The 19988-nt window shown below is 35.9% G+C and overlaps 1 protein-coding gene across 1 annotated transcript; it reads left to right on the top strand.

The window, feature by feature from the left end:
* Window positions 1–347: 347 nt before the first annotated feature.
* LOC107748464 (transmembrane and coiled-coil domains protein 3) lies at window positions 348–18731 on the top strand. Its single transcript, XM_016563247.1, has 4 exons — window positions 348–588; window positions 13280–14229; window positions 15244–15379; window positions 18026–18731. The coding sequence occupies exons 1-4, from the start codon at window positions 526–528 to the stop codon at window positions 18326–18328; spliced, it is 1452 nt and encodes a 483-aa protein (XP_016418733.1). The 5' UTR covers window positions 348–525; the 3' UTR covers window positions 18329–18731.
* The last annotated feature ends 1257 nt before the right edge of the window (window positions 18732–19988 follow it).

The raw sequence follows: 19988 nt of genomic DNA, 5'->3' as shown, positions 1-19988 counted from the left end.
GATTAGATTAATACGAATAACAGTAACATTTGTGACATATTGTCTGTTGAGTCTATATAATTTTTTGATATACATTATGCAAATATGGGGATATTTAATAAGATGTCTCATATACATATTTATGTGTGTGAAATCAGAATATATTTTAAATACAATAATACTTAAAAAAATCTTTACATTTGTTTTATTTTTATTATTATAGCCTACTTTAAAATTAAATTTTTATTTTGATGACTGGAGCGAAAATATTTGACCAGCTGTAGTACCTCCCCTAAATGGCTGTGACGTAATGATGAACTCGCGTTCGGCTCCTCCCTCCATCTCTCTCTCTCTGTCTCTCACCAGATAAATGTGCGTGAGGGTTGAGTGTCTGAGAGAGTGAATGTGTGTCGCGCAGATTACAAAAAGGAATCTACGGACAGAGAGCGCGCGGCGGCGCCCCGCAACCCGCGACACAATGGTGCAGACCGAACCGCCGCAATCGCACATGGGAGTCCAGTTTGTCGGACCGCAGTGAACTGAATTATGCCCAGCGCCGAGAGAACTTTACCTGAACTCGAGAGGAACTCTTTCTTACACTGCGAAATGGTAGTTATGCTTGAGTCTTTTTAATCCATCCATGCAGCATGCTATCTAACCCTGACACTCTGCATGATATGTGTGGATATATCATATAATCAAATGTGTTTTTGCTCTTCCTGAGGAGATGTTTTTCCTGTTTATCAGTCTCGTGCTTCCCCGAAATATCTATAATTTTACTATAGTAATTCTACAGTAACCAGTATTGTTTTGATGTAAACAATGCTGTTTTGGTTCACGTACAGCGATTTTACTATCTTTTACATACATGGTAATGTACTGCTGCCATGCTGTTTTATTTGCATAGTTATCATTAGACTACTGTGGTTTTTACAACGTTTACATTTATTAACGGTCTTTTATTAATTCTCATTGGTTCTGAAATGCAACTTATATAGTGATGTGTATAGGCCTACCAAATATAATGTCTCTGTTAAATGTTTAAAAATGGCAACATATACCTGAAAAAAAAAAATTCTGCTATTTTCCAAAACATTAGAGCTTGTTCTCCTAAATGTTTTCAAAATAGTGCTTTAATTATAATAGTATAGTTTGTATGCCTCATTAAAATTACATTTACCTCAAGATTAGTTGACATCCCGTAGCATGCTGGCATGGTACGTTACCATTCAAAAGTTTGGGATCAGTACGATTTTAAAAAAGGAAAATAAATTAATACTCCGGATGCAATAAATTGATAAAAAAAGTTACAGTATCGACATTTACATTGTTACAAAAAAATCTATTTCAGATAAAGGCTTTTCTTTTGAGCTTTCTATTCATCAATGAATCCAGAAAAAAAGTATCTTGGTTTCTACAAAAATATTAGTCCGAGCAACTGTTGATAATCAGAAATGCTCGTTGAACCTCAAATCAGCATATTAGAACGATTTCTGAAGGATCATGGAGTAAAGGCGGTTGAAAATTCAGCTTTGCCATTACAGGAATAAATTACATTTTAAAATATATAAAAATAGAAAACGATTATTTTAAATTGTAATAATAATTCACAATACTTTTTATTGTATTTTTCATCAAATAAATGCAGCCTTAGAGAGCATAAGAGACTTTTCAAAATCTCTTACCGACCCCAAATTTTGGAACAGTAGTGTTCATGCCTGAGACATTTCAGTTATTTACACGATCTATGTATGTTGTTCCAGCATTCCTCTAAAAAAAAAAATTTAAATAAATAAATAAAAAAGAGATAGAAATCCGAAAGGAATGCCAATGGAATTTCTATCGTAATTTGGAACCAGTCCTAAAAGCGTTAGATGCGATTCTACTATTTTATTTGTTCAAAATTCCTTGTTTATTATCTCTTTAAAATTGGTTTTTGAATTTTATTTGACTTTTTTTTTTATTGTGACCAGGTCTGGTATAAACAACATCATAAAAATATGCTGAGTAGTAAAGTACTTCAGCAATGCTGAAACTGTACTATTGTAACTGTCTCTCTCCAGAGAGTGTGTTCTAAGGTCATTGGATCAAACAATAGTGATACTTAACCCCAGTTAGACCGGTTACGCTGGTGCTTACCGTAATGGAATGAGTTAATGGCGATGCTTCAGCATTCTAATTAATGAAGATGAAAATTCCAAGTATCTGTTGCGCACACGCCTAAACCACACTGAAATGCATTTGAAACACTGGGGTGATGGTGGCGTGCTGGGGCATGTGCTTGGGTCTTGAGTCGGGCTGTTGTAAGCAGAACAAGTGCTTCTGTGTCCAACGTACACGTGTGTGTGTAGACCCCCCGACCCCTGGCACTAAGACAATGTGTGTGCCAGACTGATGCTGTGCCACTTTGCTTTTTTAATGTGAGTAGCGACTGCAATGTGTTGGTTTGTCATGATAAACCTCACGAGTGTTTGTGTATTTTTAAGTTGAGAAAATGAGTGCATTAGCAGCACTGCATCAGTCTGTGTGTTTAAATGAGGCTCTTGGAGGAAACACATTTACATGCCCGTTAGCACAGAAGTGTGATTTAGTAAATGGAGGGGTCTCCGATAGACTTAATTGTTTTGAATGTGTCTGCCAGTGCATTATTTAGCCTGGTGTTAATGAAGAGAGAAAATGTAAAACGCATTCGATCAGCCTTTCGTAATTGAATTGCTGTACGTGTACGGTTTGATGTATCCTAAACGTGTTGCGTCAGTGAAGCTGCCTTTATGGATCTCCCCATTGGATGAAGTGATGCAGTATTGATTAAATGACAGATCAAATGGAAACATGCACTGAGTTCATATGACTATTACAGACAATGCTCAAGTGATGCTAAGCATTGTATTTTGCCACCTTGGGATGCCTAAAACACAAACATAAACCCGTTTACAGATCTATCATCAACCTGTATTACATTTATATGCATTTTCAAAGTTAAATGTTTGATTTTCTTTTGACATCTTTTGGTTGATTTCTGCTTGTCAAGCTTTAGATAGATGTTTTGTGGAAATTGCAAGAATGACTGATAGTCTTGGTAGTATCAGTAAGAATGGGTTGAAAATTTCAGTTTAAAAAAAAAAAATCTGTATTTTTTGGCATGTATGCCATCATTTTCAAGAAAAAAATTATAATTAATTGCTATAATTGCTGTCTCCAGTAATAACTGTGCATAAAACAGAAACATATAATACTAAATCATATTTTTACATACACATTTTATTACTATAATTAAAATATTAAGCATTAAATAATAAACGTAATTTAAATTTTTTTTTTATGTATTTAGATTTGGACGTCTATGGAGAAAGAAACTTCACTGGAATACATTTTAAAATATGTATGGTGTAAATTCTTTTCTGAGTATATGTTATGAAATGATATCCTTTAAACTTTTGTCTTGGTCATGTAAAGCTGGCAGATATGTACATTTGTATTATATGCATTGTGATATGAGGATAACAGAAAGGAATGTGATGTAACCATCCACAAAATATTAAATAATAAATATAAAATTATACGTTTTAAAATAACAAATGTTATATTTTTGGTGTTTGGACCAGTGAAAATGTTGGCAGGGATCATGTAGGAATTTGGCCTACTAACCTGAACTGGAAAGCAGAGAAAATCCTTATTGTTGTGTTCTGATAAAGTTTAAACAAATATATTTAAATATTAATTTTTTTTTTTTTTTTTTTAAATCTTTGAAGATGTCTTCAAAGGGAGATTTTTGTCATATTTACCCAACTTCTGGGGACAATTTTGTCCCCAAAATATAGCTACCACGTGCACGCAAACGCTTTAAGGCCCGTTCACACCAAGGAACGAAAACGATAAAGATATAGTTCTAAAAATCGTTCTCAATATTAAAGAATAGCAGAGTTCACACCACAACTATAACGATAAAGACAAAGAGAAACGATATCGTTGGAATCACTTTCAAAATGATTTTTCTCCAGCTGATGAACGATAAAAAAAATTGACAGCCAATCAGAATCCATCCTGCTGTAACGAGCTCAAGAATTTAAAGCGGCAGACGCGCGTGCGCGATATCGTTCGCTGGTGTGGACGCTAATATCGTTATCTTTATAGTTATCGTTCTTGGTGTGAACGGGGCTTTAGAATATAGTTGTTGTTCTAAGGACTTTGTGGTGGTCATGGGTGTTCTGCATTCCTGTTGTTTCCAGGGTAACCCGTAGAATCCCTTCTCAGCCCCCTCACAAACATGTGAAGCATGTCTGGATATTGGACTGATGCAATGCTAAAAAAACAACCTAGAATGCTCCCATCAGCAGTGGTGTTCACATCAGATGCTTGCAGTGATGACACACTCTCTCAGTTTCACTCAGAGTTATTAGTGTTTCTGTCCCTGTTGTGACACTGTCCGATGTGGCCATAACTTACTGCTGTAATAGTGTGTGTGTCACAAATAAGATTGTGGAACTGGCTGTGCCCCAGAATGCTCTCTGTGACGACAGAAGATTTGTGGATGAGGGTGAATCTAGTACTTTATCTTCCTATATTGGAAGAGATGGAAAACAAATTAAAGGAATGTTCCCGGGTTTAATAAAATTGAAGCATCTATGTGATAACGTCTTATACTTGGTTACACCACATGACATTTAGTCAACATTAGAAACCTGAAATTTAGAAACCAACCTTTACAATGATGGAAGGTTTTTTTTTTTTTTTTTTTCCACAGCAATGCAAAACCAACATGAATACATCTAAGAACTTGGCAAATGGGTTTCTCCTTTTCTTTATTGTGGACGCACTTATTTGTCACCGACCTATAAATGCTTTAACAACAATTTTGGTGTTGTAATTTTAAGTGCATTATTATGAAGGTTTTTACAAACTAAGGGGCCAGTCAGAATTATCATCACAGTTGTGTTGAGTCCAGAACATTTATTTTAATGGCACTTGCTTTTATTATACCATATAAGAGAGGTTTATTTTCGTTGTAAATGTGCATGTATGAAGAGTTTCAGTTTTTGAGTGATTACAGATAAGGTACAGGAAATTGATCATGACATCATGTCATCGAATCTTTGATGTCTCTGTGCAGGTGCATATCCATTGTGTATATATAATGCATTTGCATGTGTGTTTTAGAGAAATTTGAGTGCAGTCAAACTGATACAGTGAGTTTTGTAGCTCACACAAACATGTCTTTGCCCTCTGGCCCTTGAGTTTCTATGTACTTAGTCACATGACAAGCAGACAGAGCAAGTTTCTGCAGGGTGCACATGCTGGACACACCCGAGTATTTATGTGTGTCTTCACGCAGATATATGTGTTAGAAGTAACAACAGTATAACAGACGGCACATGACGTTTTTTATTTACACAAAGAATTTAAGGCACAGTTATTTCTTGTGCCCCAGAATGATTTTTTTGTATTTACAGTTAATTCAGAGTGCCACGTGCCTCTGTTTGTACTTTTGAGACTGCAGTTAAATGATCTCTTTCATTTATATGAACATGTTTCTCCGTAGTTTGAAGAAACCTTGTGGGTTTCAGTGTCGGATCCTGATGAGCTTGATATGAGGTGAACTGACCTCATTAACAAGTGTGATATTTTATAGGGCTTCATACTGCTTAGTATTTCTTTTCTCTACTTTTATCTGTGCAAGAACTGGTACATGTAGTCAGTGGTGTTTTAAATGGGATATATTTTGAAAATCTAAATTTATTTGATATTTGAAGAAAAACTAACTAGATCCATCCATTTAAACTGAAGGGGCACAATTGAGTGATAATTGACTTCAGTGCAGCTTCCAATGTATTTTTGCTAATTAAGTTAATGTTCTACTGCAAAATATAATATTTGCAAAGTAAAATATAATAATAATTCAAATCTACCCACTAGGGCTGCACGATGAATCGAAATCGCGATTCGACAGAAGCTGCGATTATCATGCGTATCTTTCAGTGAAGCACGGTTCTGTGATCAGCAGTAAATCGCCATCCAAAGGCCAGAGGGCGCTCTTGCGCTGAAACTCTAAATACGCCTCCTAAATGTGGTATTTTCACATGCTTTCAGATGGAGCTGCATTTACTATACAGAGCCATAGTTCACCGAGAAGCTATGCAAACAGCTGCTATTTCATAATCGCGCAATAAAAGCGTTTTTTTTTTTTTTGCGTAACTTGTCAGTGAACTACGGCTATGTGTAGTAAATGGTGCTCCATCTGAAAGCACGTGCTGATGATTTACTGCTGATTACAGAACCGGCTTTACTAACAAAATGCACATGACAATCGCATTCGATTAATCATGCAGCCCTACTACCCACCCTCCCATGTAACAAAATGTCAGGGCCCCTTTTGTGTGTGTGTGTGTGTGTGTGTGTGTGTGGAACAACAAATATGCATGGTGATCACTGACTGTAAAAAAAAAAAAAAAGGGTAGGTTGAGATTTAAAATCATGCCCCCTTTCCTGCTATACAAAAGCTGCACAACTAGATAACCATCTTATTCTTACAAAGCTACTAAGTAGCTGCAAAGATATTATTAAAGCTGCAAATTTAAAGATATTATTAAAGTAGGGCACCTAGTGATCCAAAATACAACCCCAAAAAATAAAACTGAGCTGCAAAAATGGTTTTGAAATCTTTGTTTTGGTCCTAAGTTGGAATACATTAACACACAAACGCCTACATTTACATGTCAACAGCACCTATTCAGTACTCAGACTCTCGTCTCGACCCACCCAGTGAGGTAATATAAAGGGAGTAGGATAGATACTGTGATTTCTAAACACCAGAAGATGCTATTATTCTACTCTACATATAAATACCAATATTTAAGTCATTAAGAAAGTCTGTCAAACATTATGCTGTTTCTGGCTCCTTGGTTTAAAGATGAGTGGCTGATGTTTGTAAAACATGAATCTGTGAAAATGACTATAGACTAATTTAAAGGGGTCATATGATGCTGCTAAAAATAACATTATTTTGTGTATTTGGTGTAATGAAATGTGTTTATGCGGTTTAAAGTTAAAAAAACACATTATTTTCTGGGTAATGCGAAATAATAATAATGACATAAATACACATCATATCTTTATGTTGCATTATCTTCACTGACTTGACGCAAAAACAGAGGTAACTCTGGCTACTTTCTTACTACAGTATGTGAAAAGAGCAGTATGTCTCAATTAAGACCTACTACTTCCAGTGAGATACTAAAGTGTGCATTCAGTAGACACTTTAGTATCCCATGAGGCCATAGGAGACGAGTTGGAAATGGCAGTGAAGCAACGAAACTGACGCTGTAGGTTATGTGACAATGACAACATGAGGTCCATTTGTACAACAGACATTCTTACTATATAAAACATACTTTTTTTTAACAATTGCAAAGTAAATAATTATTCAAAGAAGTACCTTCTAAAGAGAGTATGATTTCGAATGAATTTGTATTTGTTTTATTTATAATAAACCGTTTTTATTACAATTTACATAAACGGTATTTTAATAAAACATTAAAATGTTACAAACAGTATTGTTTTGTTCAGTATGTAGGATGATACAAAAAGAGATTTGTGTAGGAAACCCTCTAAAATATGCATAGTCACATGGCCTGTGTATGCAGTTTAACCAGTTCAATCTTATCGTTTATTTTAGGGGATTGCCAATAGAAAAACCTGTTTCACTACAACAGTCCCGGCCTTTGAACGTATGATTTCAGATTACATTTGAGTTTAGAAAACACTGGCTTTCCTATGAGGGCGTTGTTGTGTGTGTAAGTGTGTATGCAACTGCATTTGGGATGTAGTTTAAGCATTGTGTTAGTAACTGTTATCCCAGCCCTTTGTCATTATAGCTATTTTTTTTTACTCTGCTGTCTACTTTCATTTCCTCATTCTCTCCATTTGGAACTTAAACTCTTCGCTGTTAAATGCAAACGAGGGTGCTTTTCATGGTCTGCTTATTAGACTGTCTGACAAAGAAATTTCCATTGGAAGTTTTGATTTCAATTTCATGTAGAAAGTTACATTTCAACAGTATTCTTTTAGTAGACCTCAGCATTATGTAAAGCATGTGAACAAGCATCTCACACACACACACACACACAAGGGGTTTTATAAATCGTCTGTATACAGAGCTGTTCTATACTCGAAGGCTGAGAGCTCTTCACATGATAGGCCTGCTGTGAGGTCACTTCCACTGGCCACATGCTAACTCTAATCTTTTTATCTTAACCTCTCTCTCTCCCGTAATAATCCAGGGTTGGATTATACAATCTCAGTACACACATTCCTTGTTCAATTTGTAGGGGTGTAAACCTTAGTCAGGTTTTATTTGTACAGAAAAAAACATGATGTACTTTTAATATGTAAACAAACAGGTTCAGTTCGTGAGAGCAGAGAGAGATTCTTTTAGTTTCAGTTATGTTTATGTGCATGTGTAATTAGGTGTAACAATTTTTGTTGTTATTATTAAGTTAAACATAAATAAAAATAATAACTGGGAGGGGAGGGGGAATATGAGCCATACATGTGCTAGACAGGCTTCATTTAGAAAAAAAAGTCACGTTTTAACGTCAGTTTAAATATTTTATTATCCAAGAAAAAAGTCGTATGCCATTATTAAAGAAATTTGCAAATTCTTAAAAAAACAGACGAATTGAGCAGACGGCCTGTTTTTCACGTTTGACCTGACTGACCTAGTTCTCCAGAGTACCATTTCCGCCCTGAAGACACAGATACAGTCTGGTCAAAGTTAGAAGAGGTTCAGAGTTGCTTCAGTGACATACAGAAACATGATTGGAGCTATTTTACCTGCATTAATCATCAAATGCCATTTGACAAGAAAAGCCATGTTCTTTTCACTTGTGATAAAGCAATATATTAGGCCAATTAAGTGGATGATATTGAGCTGTTTTGATGTTAACAGCGTTTGACTGAATTTTGAGTATGTATTGAATAAAATAATGAATGTATCTTGTGCTATCATCTAATTCTTTAGTTAAATTATGTTGGCATATATTAAGTTTTCTTTACATAAAAGTTAACTTCATGACCGCTATTAATACATTGAAACCCTTTTGCTGGAAAACATTACTTTTTCTTTTTTTTTCTTTTAGATGTATCAATCTAACTTGCGCTTCCAAGTTGTAATGTTACATTGGTGACATACATTGGAAGCATTCAAAAAAAAAAAAAAGTTTGAGGCATTAAAAACCACACATACACAAAACTAAGATTCACTGACAGTGCAACATTGGTCAAGTTACACTTCAATCAACTGTTTCGAAACTCTCGCACTGTCTTCAAACCAAAGAAATAGTGAAACGAAACTAAGTGAACTGATGTATGACATTCGTTGAGCTTGCAGAAGTCCTTTGCCATCATCACAACAGATTAAACCAAAGAACTTTAAGAGTTTTGTGTGTGAAAACGTCTTAAAATAAAAGCATCGAGTGCCCTCATATGCTTCAACCCAAATTATGAGTCTCTGGATGTATATTATAGATTCATTTCTATTCAGATTCATGAACTTTGCTAGTAATGCTTGAGTTGACATGGATTCGCTCCCTGTGGTCTGCATTTGCTTGTCTTATCTTTCCTCTCATCCACTGCAGTCGAGTCATAAAAGCCTGTGTCCCTGATCTCTGTCACCTGTTACCGCTTGATGACTAGCTGCCATGGTAACTGACAAATTTAATTTCATTGCAAATATCTGACATTTGGACATATGAATAAAGTTTTACATAAGAGCTGATACTAAGTATTCTGCTCTGAAAAGAGCTTTTCTAAAGCCATAGTGATGGCTCATAACTTTGGAAATTGCAGCCTCCATCTGTCTCTCTTGTTAGTGTTGTTTGTACGTTTTGAGATGCTGAATGTAGCTCTTAGTAAGGCTTGAGAATGGCCTGATCAAAACTAACCATCTTCATAATCCAAGAGAAGATTCATCCAGGTTAATTTAAAGGGATAATTCAACCGAAACTGAATTTAGTGTCATCATTTATTCATCCTCAGTCATTTCTGTATTTTTCATCTTATTAATTCGTCTCTATCTTACCTCAAAAATCACATTTCTACTTTTCAGAATTGAAAATGAATGAATAATTAAAATTCTAAAACTATCAAATAGCTTTAAAAGACATGAGACTTTTATGTACTACTTTTATAGTCTTTTTGGAGCTTGAGTGTTAAAATCGCCATCCATTTCAGCACCTGGGACATTCACACAGTAAATATCTCATTTTGTGTTCTATGGAAGAACAATGTGGGTTTGACATGATTGAGTAATGGTCAGTCTATCTCAAGTGGCCCAACATTTTTTTAAAGTTGGTTCCTTGAACATTTTGAATTTTCCTAAAATTATTTATCTCTATATTGCAAAACCTGTATTTTATTATTATTAAACTATCAAATAGCTTTAAAAGACATGAGACTTTTATGTACTACTTTTATAGTCTTTTTGGAGCTTGAGTGTTAAAATCGCCATCCATTTCAGCACCTGGGACATTCACACAGTAAATATCTCATTTTGTGTTCTATGGAAGAACAATGTGGGTTTGACATGATTGAGTAATGGTCAGTCTATCTCAAGTGGCCCAACATTTTTTAAAAGTTGGTTCCTTGAACATTTTGAATTTTCCTAAAATTATTTATCTCTATATTGCAAAACCTGTATTTTATTATTATTATTATTTACTTGATTTAACCACAGCAACTTTCTCTGTGTCATGGTGCACAACACATTTTGGTTATACAGAAATGTATGGAAACCTCAAAATCTGTGCTCCGAATGGCTTTAGCTCCTTGAAACAAAAAACAATCCCTAGAACACATTTCAGGGTACATGTGCATATAAAACATTTTACTTGCATACAAATATAGTGATCAAGAAAGTTCCACTTTTAATGTGCAGTCGCATCAGTGAAATTTCAGCAGAGGTCCATTGTCACACAAAGCGTGCAAGCTTTTGTTTACAGTAGCAAGTTGGCATGGCAACTGTTTTTATTTCTGTTATTGCATCGCGTCTCAAAAGCACGTCTCAAGCAAGCCCCTTGTGTTCTGTGCTGCACTTTAAAAAAAAAAACATTCCTGAGCGCTGAGTCTCACATTTTAGAGGCAAAGATGCGTTTTGCGTGAACGGCCCCTTACACTGGGATCTGTGAGCCAGTTCGTTTGCTCACTTCCATGGCTGCAGAACGCTGTGTTTTACACTAATTGGCAGCCCTGAGTGTCAGAATATTATTGGGTAAAATGGCAGTGGGCAGAGTCACACAGACCAAAACAAAAACAGACATTCTGACACCGAACACACATTTCAGAAGTAGAATAACTGGCTGTAGCATTGTTTCTTTTTTAGATAAACAAGTATGTGAACTTAGCATGTTTCCTAAATATCTGCAAATGTATTTTTATGCTTTAGTACAGTCAATAAATTACATACAGAACCTATACATTTTTTGTTAGTGGTTACCAAAGTACAGTGTACAGTGCACAGGCACTTAAAATGGATTGAACTGTAAATTATGATAGTTTTTATTTTTAGATGAACTGCACTTTTAGTTTGCCTAAATTAATTTTATGTCCTTCAGGACCCTGGGGATGGTTTATTATTGTCAGCCCATTTCACAGGCTCATAAAGTGACCTTATGAAGGGCTTCATTCATTTTCTCGTTCGGAGAGGAATTCCTTCCACTCCATTTGGTCCAGGGCTTATTTCAGTCCCAAAAAATGTTGACCCAAATCTTCATTTACTACTAAGCCACAAAAGAACCATTCTCTTCATCTATAGTAATTACATTGCATTACATTGTGTAAATGGTGATTGATAAAGGATAGTTTTGACAGTAACAAGCCAGTTGAGACTTGTGCATCCCATCTCCGTGTGAGAGAGACTCTTATGAAGAATCAAAACAAATGAGCCAACAAAAATAGTTTATGGTATTTCAGCCCTACAGTGTCTTATTATTCTAATGTTATTCAAACTTTTTTTCTTTCTTTCCAGACAAGTAAACTTTTTATTACTCAGACAAGTGAATGACCGATTTACCTGTCCGAAGGACAAGCACATGACAGGGCTTGTTGAGCCCTGCATTGGAGAAATCCTGAATCGTTATGTAGCTTTTCTAGTTTTCAGTTCTAGGCAGTGCCATCATGTGACTGTGTGGCTGAAAAAAAGTCTCCTTGGCTTATTTCCTGTTCTAATAAAGTATGCCGCCTTTTGTCCTATGGTTGCTAAGGCAGTTTAATGGCTGTGTTTTCTGGATCTTGTCAAACTGTGTGCCTCTGTTATATCTATTTTAGAAGTCCTAAAAATATGCATATACATATTATATACTGTATTTATTTTAATCTTGGAGGAATGCTTAGAGCAAGAAGTACAACTAAATAATAGAGCAGAAAAAATGCAATTAGTAATAAATGACTGATTTACCTTAATGCACCTGTATTGTAATCCTTAAAAAAAAAATTAAAACACTATTTTTTTAGGAATGCTTAGAGCAAGAAGTACAACTAAATAATAGAGCAGAAAAAAATGCAATTAGTAATAAATGACTGATTTACCTTAATGCACCTGTATTGTAATCCTTAAAAAAAAAATTTAAACACTATTTTTTTTAAATGATGATGATGCAAATGATTTTCTCAGTAAGCCTTTTGAAATTATTCACTGAAATGTGCAGTTCAAAAGAACAACTTTGTGGAAATCAAATTCCCAATGTTATCTGCATCTTTGTTGAGGTTTAATTTAGAGACAGTATTAAAAATCTGTCATATTTGTCTTTTTGTTTTTTCTTTAGTTGCAATTTTTGACTCTTTCATACAAATGAAAACAAGGTGCATGTATTTCAGGAACCTTAATGGTGCTAATAGAAAAGGATATTCTGTTTTTCGGTAACAAACTATTACAAATAATTTTTGTTAATTAAAATGAAGCTGAAATAAAATAATTAAAAATAAAACTTAAATGCTTCAACTTAAATTAGAAATTTTGCCTTGGCAACTAACTGAAAAAAATAAGTTTAAGTACTAAAATTATTAAAACAAAAAATTATATATATATATATATATATATATATAAACAAAAATGTCAAAAGCACATAACAAAAACAAATAATACTAATATTTACTACAAAAATAATACTAAAACTATTTTGTATGGCCAACAATATAATATCAAATGTATTGTTAATATTTTGGCCAATACTAAATACAAGCTCTTTGTGAACACTTATGCTGTATCCATCTTAATGTTATTCATTTTATTCTCGTTGTTTCTTTTCAGGCGGAGAAAGGTTGTGATGTGAACACCCTCAGTGTGCCAATGGTCATGCGTAGAGGAGGTTCAGAGACGTGTCTAGATCTGGATTCTGATCTGGTGGTACGGGACACCCCACGATCACGTACTGGTCTGGACACCCTGCAGCAGAAAGTGCTAAAAGTGAAAGAGCAGCTGAGAATTGAGCAAAATTTACAGGATGAGAACGTGGCTGAGTATCTCAAACTCATTAACAGTGCCGACAAGCAGCAGAGCAGCCGCATCAAACAGGTGTTTGAGAAAAAGAACCAGAAAACGGCACACAATATCATTCAGCTTCAGAAGAAGCTAGAGCAGTATCAACGCAAGATGAAGGAGTGTGACATCTCAAATGGGACCAAACACACGCCACCACACTCCAAAGAAAATGAGATGCCCAAATACAACCTCAAGGAAAGTGTAGTCACAGGAAGTGGGCGCCACCCACATTTGGACAAAGCCAAAACTATTGGCCCGGGAGTTTCACTGTCGCCACCGTTCTTCTTCAGCAAATCCAGAGAGATTGCAAACCTCATTCGCAACAAATTTGGTAGCGCGGACAACATTGCACACCTGAAGAGCACCATGGAGACGGGAAGTGGGCTGCAGACAGAAGGGGGAGCTCGAAATCTGAGCGGCAGCGCCACAATAAGCCCTAAACCCAAATACCCAAGCGATGACGAGTGCTCCACAGAGACGTCAGTGTCGATTGAGAGTAATGGTCATGTGACTGGATCAGGTGTGACAGGGCAGCACAGTATGTCTGGGAGAGAAGGAGGCCAAGGGGAAAACAGCAGCCGGCTGGTGGAAGCTTGGGAGGAGATCAGGGAGTTGAGAGAGACTCAGAATCTACTTGCAGAAGACATTGAGACTCTGAAGACCCAGTTTAAATGTGAATTTGAGAATATTACACAAACACTACAAGAGGAGCGGTACAGGTAAATAGTCTTTCGATTACATTTTGATATAACGAACAATCGATAGATCGATAACGGTCAACATTGAATTAATTGTGCAAGCTCATTTATCGTATTTATACATTTTGATTACCTTTACCATTGTCTAATGCTCATTTAAAATTCATTTTTTAAAACACTATGCAAAAATTACATTATACACATTACATTATAATGTAATTCTATCATGTCAACTCTTGAGAGTTTAGCATGGTAATATATATGGCAATGTTAATGTGTTTGGTCTTGGCGGAATAGATCTGCTACGCTGCTGCTGCGGCAGAGTAAGTACTGAGACTTGCTACTGCCAAATACATCCACAGACATGCTGCTGCGAGCATGTAAGAAATACTGCTGCTGCACATTTAACATGTATGAAATAACTCCCACATATAACATACATGAAATCACCCCGTAGCAGATCTATACAGGTGGAGCTGGGGAAGGTGGAGAGTTTCTGAAGTGTGCTGCAACTGCTCCAGCAAACACCAGCCGAGTATTTGAGCTCATTGGCTGCTGATACGAAAAGAATCAGCTGTGGCATGCGAATAATGATGTCATTATGTCAGATTGAGTTCGACCCTATCAGCCTGTGCCATCTAGAGTTTCATGACAGAAATTTAGATTTATAATGTTGTTGTACATTATAGTGTTATTTCTGAAATTCACTTGTAGCACTTAAAACCAACTTTAGTGTTCTATTTATTTATTTAGACAAAAAAATATATAAATGGTATACATTTTATAATATCAACCATTTATATTTCATCATCTGTCATATCGTGTAAGTAATTATCAGCTTATCACTTGAATATCAAATATCATAGGCTCCCACATGTCTTGTGATCATTTGTGGCATGTTGGGACATCAGCATCTCATGCTGGAGACCAACATACAAAACTTAACATAAGCTGGTCTTTTCAGCCAGGCAGACACCTTCATTTCCTCTCTATATCTTTCACACACTCTCACTAATTGTTGTTCTTCTGTATTAGGTGTGAGCGGTTGGAAGACCAGCTGAACGACCTCACAGAACTCCATCAGAACGAGACTGCAAACCTCAAACAGGAGCTAGCCAGCATCGAAGAGAAGATGGCCTATCAGGCTTGTGAACGAGCACGAGATATACAGGTACAGACATACACAAAAACACTCACATACACTACAAACATGAAAGGACTTATCCTAAACTTATGCAAAGTGCTCAATAAATGGAAAACCAGCCTAATGTTACTCTGTGTTCTAACCAGCCGCAACGTGATAATGCAGTGAAGTTATCTTTTCCATGTTGATCTGAGCTTTAGCCCAAACCAGCCACAACCACAACAACCCACACTAAAATCTCACTCCACATAACTGTATTTTAGACACCAAATATGTTCTGATTTTGAATTCAAATTTAAGACAAATACTTCAGTTTTGACGCCAATGCATAGATTGAGCATACAGCCAAATGCATAGTCTTTGAAAGTATACTCAATTTTTATAGCATGCACAAAAACAGTCGACACACAAGTACTAGAAAGTTTCGCCTTTGTCCAGTGTTCAGGCTAATGCTCTACTGAAGTCGTGAGCAATAAAAATGTCTTTGTAGTTTTTTAAACTAGAATTGCAGCTTTCTGTTTTTTTGGGGGGGGTTTTTCGGCTGTGAAATAATGGTCTAGGTCAGTGTTGAAGGTGTTACAGTACCAGGGCTTGCAAAATCGCTAGCCCGACGTCCCGGGGCTATTGTGTTTTCCAGTCGGGCTACCAAAATGTATCACCACTCTGCCCGACGGCCTATCTTATGGCGGTTTTCCACTGCATGGTACGACTCTTGGTTTCCCACTGGGATTTACATGTTTTTAACCAAGCCTCTTCTGTTATAATAATGTTTCCTTCCTTTTCCCATTTAATTCGGACATATGAGGTAGAATCTGATCTGTAATTTTGAAAACAATTATACAATTTGGAGATTACCTTACTAATAGTATTAGCCCTATATCAGTATAAGAAATGTTTTAATTATAATTTCAAGAGGTCTTACAGTTGGGGACGGAAAGACAGGCGTCGCGATATGGTTGGATTAAACTTCAAAAGGCAATGATGTCATTGAATAAATATGAGCGCTGCACGTTTCAAGTCAAAACGTGGCGCGGATGTCTTTATTTGAATGTATCTGAAGGGAACCGACTGTCCTCGGCATTTTAATTTCATTTGACCTATAATTCCTGATAAAACAGCGTTTCTACTGTCCTCGTCATTTTAATTTCATTTGACCTATAATTCCTGATAAAACAGCGTTTATGAACGCTCCCTGAGCTGCTTTGTGTACAGCCGTTACCGGGGAAACCGCAATATTTCAGCGCTCCTAAAGCGCCGCCTCGTGGCAGAGAATGAATTTGCATTTCCAATAAGCCTTTTTTGCTGTTTATGGTCAGATCAATGCAAATATTAACTCATGTTTTTAAAAATGGTCTAAAGGCTGAAATGCTGTTGTATAAGATTTTTGTTTTTGTGAAAACCTGTATGGCTCAATACTGTATGTTACCATAGACATTGTCCAACCCCACTCATACTGTGTTCATTTTACTTGTGCAGCTCTTAAAATGGGTCATAAATCACCTTAAATGTATTTTAAAAAATTCTGCAGATACCCCTGTAAATAGTGAAATCAAATTCCTTCCTTCATATTTGTTGATATTTTCGTATTGAAAATATTTCTGATTGACATTTAAGCTACTTCTCTAAGTTTATGTCTATGGCGATTCACGCAGGTATGTGTTACTCCGCAGCGGAGACGACCCGACCAGGCTGCAATAGTCCAAATATAAGTACTTATTATAAGTGTACCGTAGTGATTCGGAATAAGACAAAAACGCGGTTTGGAAGATTAATTCATGATGTACTCGCTCATTATATACATTTTGCAAATTTTGAACACAGAAAAAGTTACATAGTGCTGCTTTTAAAAAAAAAGTTGTTTTTGTTTGTTTTTTGGGGCTAGTTAAATTAATTTTCGGGCTACCAAAATCTGAAGAGTACCTGCCGGAAGGGCTACCAGGGATTTTGAAATTTTGCGAGCCCTGAGTACTCCAGGGTTCCCTCTTGGTACTAAAGCACATTCACATGTGCACTCTTCGAAAACAGTGCTTTCATTCTCTTGACCATTTAAAAGATCAATTAAATTTGCATATATATATAGAATATACTGCATGTTAGCTTGCTTATTTTGCTTGAGAGCATGATCTATTTAAGTCTGCATGTCATAGTAACAAGACGCTAGGTTTCTAACCACAGGTTGAGAGCAGTAGTTCTGACCACAAAACTTTGTGATTCTGTTTGCGAATGTTCGATGGAGCTATGGTTTTGGAAAACACCGAATCTTTAAACTATGTTGATGACAGAACTTGCGACCATAGTTGCCTAACGATGCTTTTGGGAAACGCACCCTAGGTTGGGATGCTTACAATTGTGTTATTGTTTTTCATTAAATAAACAATAAGTTAATATTGAGCCCTTACCTTTTAGACATAATTTGGCCATTTAGTTTGACCATTTTTCTGTAGATCTTCACCAACAAAAATGGTTCCAAAAGAAGCCAGAGCATCAAGCTTTTGTAAAACAGACTGGAATAATGCATGCAACAGCAATTTCCTTTCCCTGTTCCAAGCGCTCTATAATCACTCCAGGTTTCCAGTGGCCGTTATATTAAATATCAGCAATTTTGGACCGCTGCTTTGCCAATCAGATATGAGAACTGGAATTGTTGTATCTCTTTCTTTTCCTCTCTCGCAGGATGCTTTAGAAGTTTGTCAGACGCGAGTGAGTAAGTTAGAGTTACAGCAACAACAGCAGCAGGTCTTGCAGTTGGAAAGCGCCGACGCCAAAGTGCTGCTGGGAAAATGCATCAACATCATGTTGGCCATCGTCACCGTGATCCTAGTCTGCGTCTCCACTGCTGCTAAGTTTTCCGCTCCACTGATGAGGAGTCGTCTACACATGTTTGGGACTTTCGTATGTGTGTGCCTACTGGTGTATAGCTGGAGCAACTGGGAGCATTTGCAGTGTGCAATAGAACGGATGCTGCTGCCTAGATGAGGGACATGAAACATGTGTCTGCATGCGTGTTCAGTGATGTTCTCGTCAGATAAAGTGCTCCTCCTGGGATATTCCCTTTTACAATGTGACTGTCCCAAGATGATGGCTTTAACACTTTCTCAATTTATTTTTTTTTGTCTGTTGTGTTTTTGTGTGGATGTGAAAGAGTATTCATGATGTACTGTAGCAGAAACGGGTCCATCTCTGTGACTGTATTGTGTTATTTCAAATAGCTTTTGTTAGCGGTCTTAAAAGTAAAGGTTAACCACCATTTTACATGTTTTATGTGCTTATTTTTTAGGTGGTGATGGCTCACAAAAACACATCTCGGTAATATTTAATTCCACAATCATAAGAAAAAAATATTTTGCATAAAGAAAATGAAGACTAATTAGAGACCCTAGTGTTTTTGCATTTCATTTTTTTTGTATTGTGACATTATTGTCATTATATATTTTATCATGGGTGTTTTACTTTTGAGTAATTCTCATTATTCTTGATCATTATAATTCGTTTCTTATTACTGTGATGCATTTGATTCTATTAGGAAACAAGAATTTATGATCATTTTAATAAGTAACTTTTTTTTCTTATTTTAATTGCAGTAATGAGAATGTTTGGGAGATGTGTTTAATTATCATACTGTTAGAATGCAAAAAAAAAATTTCATAATGGTCTTAAATGTTTGATTTTCTTTATGCACTAAAATGTATACTTTATTTTAAATTTTGGGTGAAATGCAAACAAATACACACGTTTTAGACATGCTTTGTGAGTTTCATCCGTTTACTGTTTTATAGCATTATTTGTACTAATGAAATGGTCTAAAGTTCTTTTCACTGGCACTTTAAACACATCACCCAGGTTTATGAGAATCTGTGTTTTTTTTTGTTTGTTTTTAATTCTTTAGTCTGAGCAGTGGTGCTCTGTACTGACCACAAAAGATGGAAACACTGTCTTTTTGTTTGTTATGCAATAGAAATGCCTTGGGGTTATAGAAACTAGAACATGAGAAGGAAACAAATGTCTCTGTCAAGTTGATGTAACATTCTGAATTGTTCCTCATGGAAGTTAGAAAGACTATTTTTATATACATTTGTTTAATTTGCTTTAATGATTCCCACAATGGAAACCGATTTCAGCATTATTACCACTGTCCCTTTGAGTGCGTGCCTACCTGTGGTTTTGACTGAAGATTGTATAAGCCACAAAATCTGAATTTACCCATCAACCTGAACTAAAATGTGGTGTTGTACTAGAGTTAAAGTGGCCTTTTACCTATAAACATGGGGAAAGTGATTTTATTTGTTTTATACATGCTTCAGTGTCCATGTGGTAGGAGACTGTACTGGTCTTAAATATTATCTAAACTTAACAATAAACGGCCTCATTTTTACTGAAATTTGACTGTTTGTCGATTCTTTATTTACTCAACCACCTGATGCATTTCTCATTAGATGGAACCATTTTGGTTTTTCTTGTATTTTTTATGAAAATGTAGTTGTTCAGTTCATTTTTTTATATAACCTGCATGTGCTGTTTGACATTAGTTACCTGAAAGATAATCCTTTGCGAGACCTGAAGCGTTGAATGTCTTTCATGATTTTCAAAGGTCACTGATGACGCTTATGCTTCAGCGACTTTCAGATGGTTGTCGCCC

Source organism: Sinocyclocheilus rhinocerous, unplaced genomic scaffold (genome assembly GCF_001515625.1).
Source record: "Sinocyclocheilus rhinocerous isolate Xijiao unplaced genomic scaffold, SAMN03320098_v1.1 scaffold78, whole genome shotgun sequence".
Taxonomy (NCBI): domain Eukaryota; kingdom Metazoa; phylum Chordata; class Actinopteri; order Cypriniformes; family Cyprinidae; genus Sinocyclocheilus; species Sinocyclocheilus rhinocerous.
Note: the sequence above shows the minus strand (reverse complement) of the source record. Positions and strands in the feature narration are given on the sequence as shown.